The sequence below is a fragment of the Bidens hawaiensis genome, unplaced genomic scaffold, assembly GCF_021521415.1.
Source record: "Bidens hawaiensis isolate Kalapana, Puna unplaced genomic scaffold, B.hawaiensis_p1.1 tig00027376_1, whole genome shotgun sequence".
Taxonomy (NCBI): domain Eukaryota; kingdom Viridiplantae; phylum Streptophyta; class Magnoliopsida; order Asterales; family Asteraceae; genus Bidens; species Bidens hawaiensis.
Window position 1 is genome coordinate 28155 of NW_027494439.1, and position 3522 is coordinate 31676.

Sequence of the window (3522 nt, forward strand, 5' to 3'; positions counted from 1 at the left end):
TCCAAACATTTCTACTCCCTATGTAATAATATAATTTTGCAATGTTGGATTTATGAATACCAAACTTAATACATCTTGTGTATCTAGCGAAAACCTTTTATGTGTGATGCAATTTTTTTAAAAATAATCTTAATTAGAGTAAATCACACGGTTGTTCATGTGCAAAGCTAAAAATTTCAAGTTTGGTATCATTTATCAGATAAATATCTATAATCTACTTGAACTTGTAAACAAAAATCTGTTACAAGGGACAAATTGGTTGAAAAATCATTTCATTACATGTCCATCCCATGAATTTGTATTTTAAAGTGTGATCACTTGTAAACTTAGACATTGGTTTTCCAAAAATAAATTCAGTAAGTTAATCAAATACTAAAGTGGCATTCACTCATACCATCCAATATGACAAGACTAGAAAATATTTAGAAATGAAATTCCATTTAAGATAGAAAATATACAAAAAGATTGCTAATTGAAACTCCATGAAGTATTACATAACATCGTCAATCTGAATCACTCTCCATGCTCCCCATGGCCTTCAATCCTGTTGGTCTCTGCACTCAATTTAATCATAAAACTACTTTAACAAAAACTCCCTCATTCAAGTCAGGCTCGAGTCAACCGGTCAAATCCGATCTAGAAGCTCAACTTGATCGCGCTTATTCCATTTGAAATATTAACAACAATAATAATAGAAAATACCTTCTTTGTGTTCTTTTCTCTAACCTCATATCTCTCTTGGCACATATCGGACAACCATGCCCCTGGACTCACCAACTGCTCCATCCACCCAATAGGGACAAATTAGTAAAACAACAAAAGATGTAGCCAAATCAAAATAAAGAATATTCTTTTTCCACAAATGGCCAAAGTCCCCAACAATAATCCAACTACCAACTTGGTTCATTTGCAACAAAACTTTCAATTATGTTTAGTTGGATATTTAATCAAAATCACCAGAATATATTCATTTTATATACTTTTACGCACGATATAAAAATATACAATTTATGACCAAACATTTACAAATCACGGGGCAAACACAAAGGCGGAATTGGTCAAACAAAAGCGTCCAAAATCGACGGTAAGAATAAAATAATAATAATAATAATAATAATAATAATAATAAAACTATTAAAACAATAGAATCTTTTTCCACAAAGGGATAAATTTTCACATAATTGCGGTCTAACTTGCACCACTTGCATATTGAAAATAGTAATTTCGGCTTTATTTTATTCTACCACTAAAATGCCCAAAAATTTACCAAACACAATAAAATTTTATTAAAAATAAATATTTTACAAATAGAAAGACAATCAGTGGACAATTTCCGAACGTGACATCAAGCATATACTTTAATATCGTCACAAATATCTTTAATGTTCACAACTGATCCACTTTTTTTTAATTAGAACATACATAAGAAAAAATCAAATGGGTTAAGAACGTAGTTAAAAGAAGATGAGAGAAAATTAAGAAATAAAAAGTGGGTTAATTTATAAATATATATTAAAAAAAATCCTATTTTCTTGATTTTCTCATTAGGTAAACCCATTTAAGGGTAAAATATTTTTCAAAAAATGGCTATAATTCAACAAAACCATGCAGCAATCACTTGCACTTTCTTTAATTTTTTTGTTATTAGATGGAAAAATGCATTAAAGTAGTTAAAAAAAAAACAAAATGATGAACAATATACACCCATTTGAAAAGTAAAATTTCATGGGTACAAAACTTTCTTATCCCACAAATAGGTAAAAAAAAAGCCAATAATCCTCAAAAGCATGCAATAACCACTTGTACATCCTTCATCAAAGGTTGTACATTGCAGTCATCAAGAATTTCATGGGTAGATAATAAAAGAAAACTTTATTTAAACTTGTAAAAAGTAAAAACAGAGAGTAACAATTTACTTACCAAGATAGTTCTTTGGATGATTTTAGTAAAAACAGAGAACACCATTGGTGTTGTGTCATAACGAATTGTGAAAACATTTTATTAAGTCAGCGTGTTCACCAACATATAGCTGACGTATTTTGAAACTGTTTTCAGATAACCAGGAGTAAGGAATAGTAATGGATATGCCAGTGGAGATAGAAGAACTCTAGACATAGCATACAGCTGGTGGCTCAACTAGTTTTGTTATGATGCATATATATTAGACTTGTTTTTAAAAACAAGTAATTTTGTAAAATAGTCAAGGGTATTTAATTCCCTTTGTTATGAAAGTAAATATTTTAAATTAACATTTTGCGCTGCAAACTTTGATAATTTAACAAAAGTGGTATCAACTGTGAGTCACACGCCTAGGCCCGAAGGCGGGGTGTGACATCATCCGAAGAGGCAGAAGTAAAGGTGCCGGCAAGAAAAGCTTGGGCTCTCTACGGCACTCTTGATATCGGAAAGATTCTAGCTGGAACAATGTTTGAAGCGGTTGATGTGGTAGAAGGCGATGGTGGGCCTGGTACCGTTCTCAAGCTTACCTTCAAAACCGGTACGTCTAACTATCTATACAAAAGATAAATATTAATAAAAACAAACAAGAAAGGTGATCGTAGAGTGTTATATTTACAGGGTCAGGCTTCTTTTATGGTAAAGAGAAGTTTACGAAGGTGGATCACGCAAATATGGTCAAAGAATCAGAAATGGTGGAAGGAGGGATTCTTGATATTGGATTTAGTTTATATCGGTTAAGGGTAGAGATCAAAGAGAACCCAAAGGATGGCTCGGGTTCATCATGTCTCCTGAAATTAACAATAGAATACGAGGTTAAGGAAGAGTTTGCTGCCAATGCTTCTCTTGTCACTACCGAGCCTCTCCTTGGCATTATGAGCGTCGCTAACGAGCATCTTTTGAAATCCAGTTAGCTCAGGAAACGTTTATTATCATATTTTATTATGTTGTAATTTCTCAGAATAAATTGTATTACTTTCTTTGTCAATGCTTTTAGTGGAATCGGCGAACTCATCCGGGTTTGATACCGGAAAGAATGAATCAATGATTACGATGTAATTTGATGAAGACCATGTATTTGATAAATGTCTGAATAAACCAATAACTATACTCCATTGAAATTGTTTTGTATCCATTATGAACATTCACAATGACATGTTTTGCAAGTTTATTTTTGTCACATTTGGGAAGACTTTTGCACACACTTTATGTCATATAAAGCTCATTGCCACTAGTATACTAGATGATGGTAAGTTCATTAGTTTTGATCTTCATTACCACCCCATGTCTTCGTAAATTTAAAATAGTTGGTACAGTGGTACCAATCGTTGTTTGTTGATTCTTATCTTAATACTAGTTAAGAGGCCTGAGCGTTGCACGAGTTCTAGTTTACGGGTTGATAACCTTCGGAAGACGTATGAGAGTTGATTGCACGTATCATTTTTATGTAAGGCATACTCATCACTGGAGTCCAATGACTAATTAAGACCACTCCTCCCTATAGTTCAACTGCCTTGTAGAGACACATGGTATGTCATTTGTGTTATCATATCCTTTAAGAAATAT

General features: G+C 32.5%; 1 protein-coding gene across 1 annotated transcript; it reads left to right on the top strand.

Annotated features, from left to right (window-relative positions):
- The first annotated feature begins 2424 nt into the window (after positions 1 to 2424).
- LOC143575417 (norbelladine synthase-like) lies at positions 2425 to 2870 on the top strand. Its single transcript, XM_077059806.1, has 2 exons — positions 2425 to 2497; positions 2578 to 2870. Exons 1-2 carry the CDS (start codon positions 2425 to 2427, stop codon positions 2868 to 2870), a joined length of 366 nt encoding a protein of 121 aa, XP_076915921.1.
- The last annotated feature ends 652 nt before the right edge of the window (positions 2871 to 3522 follow it).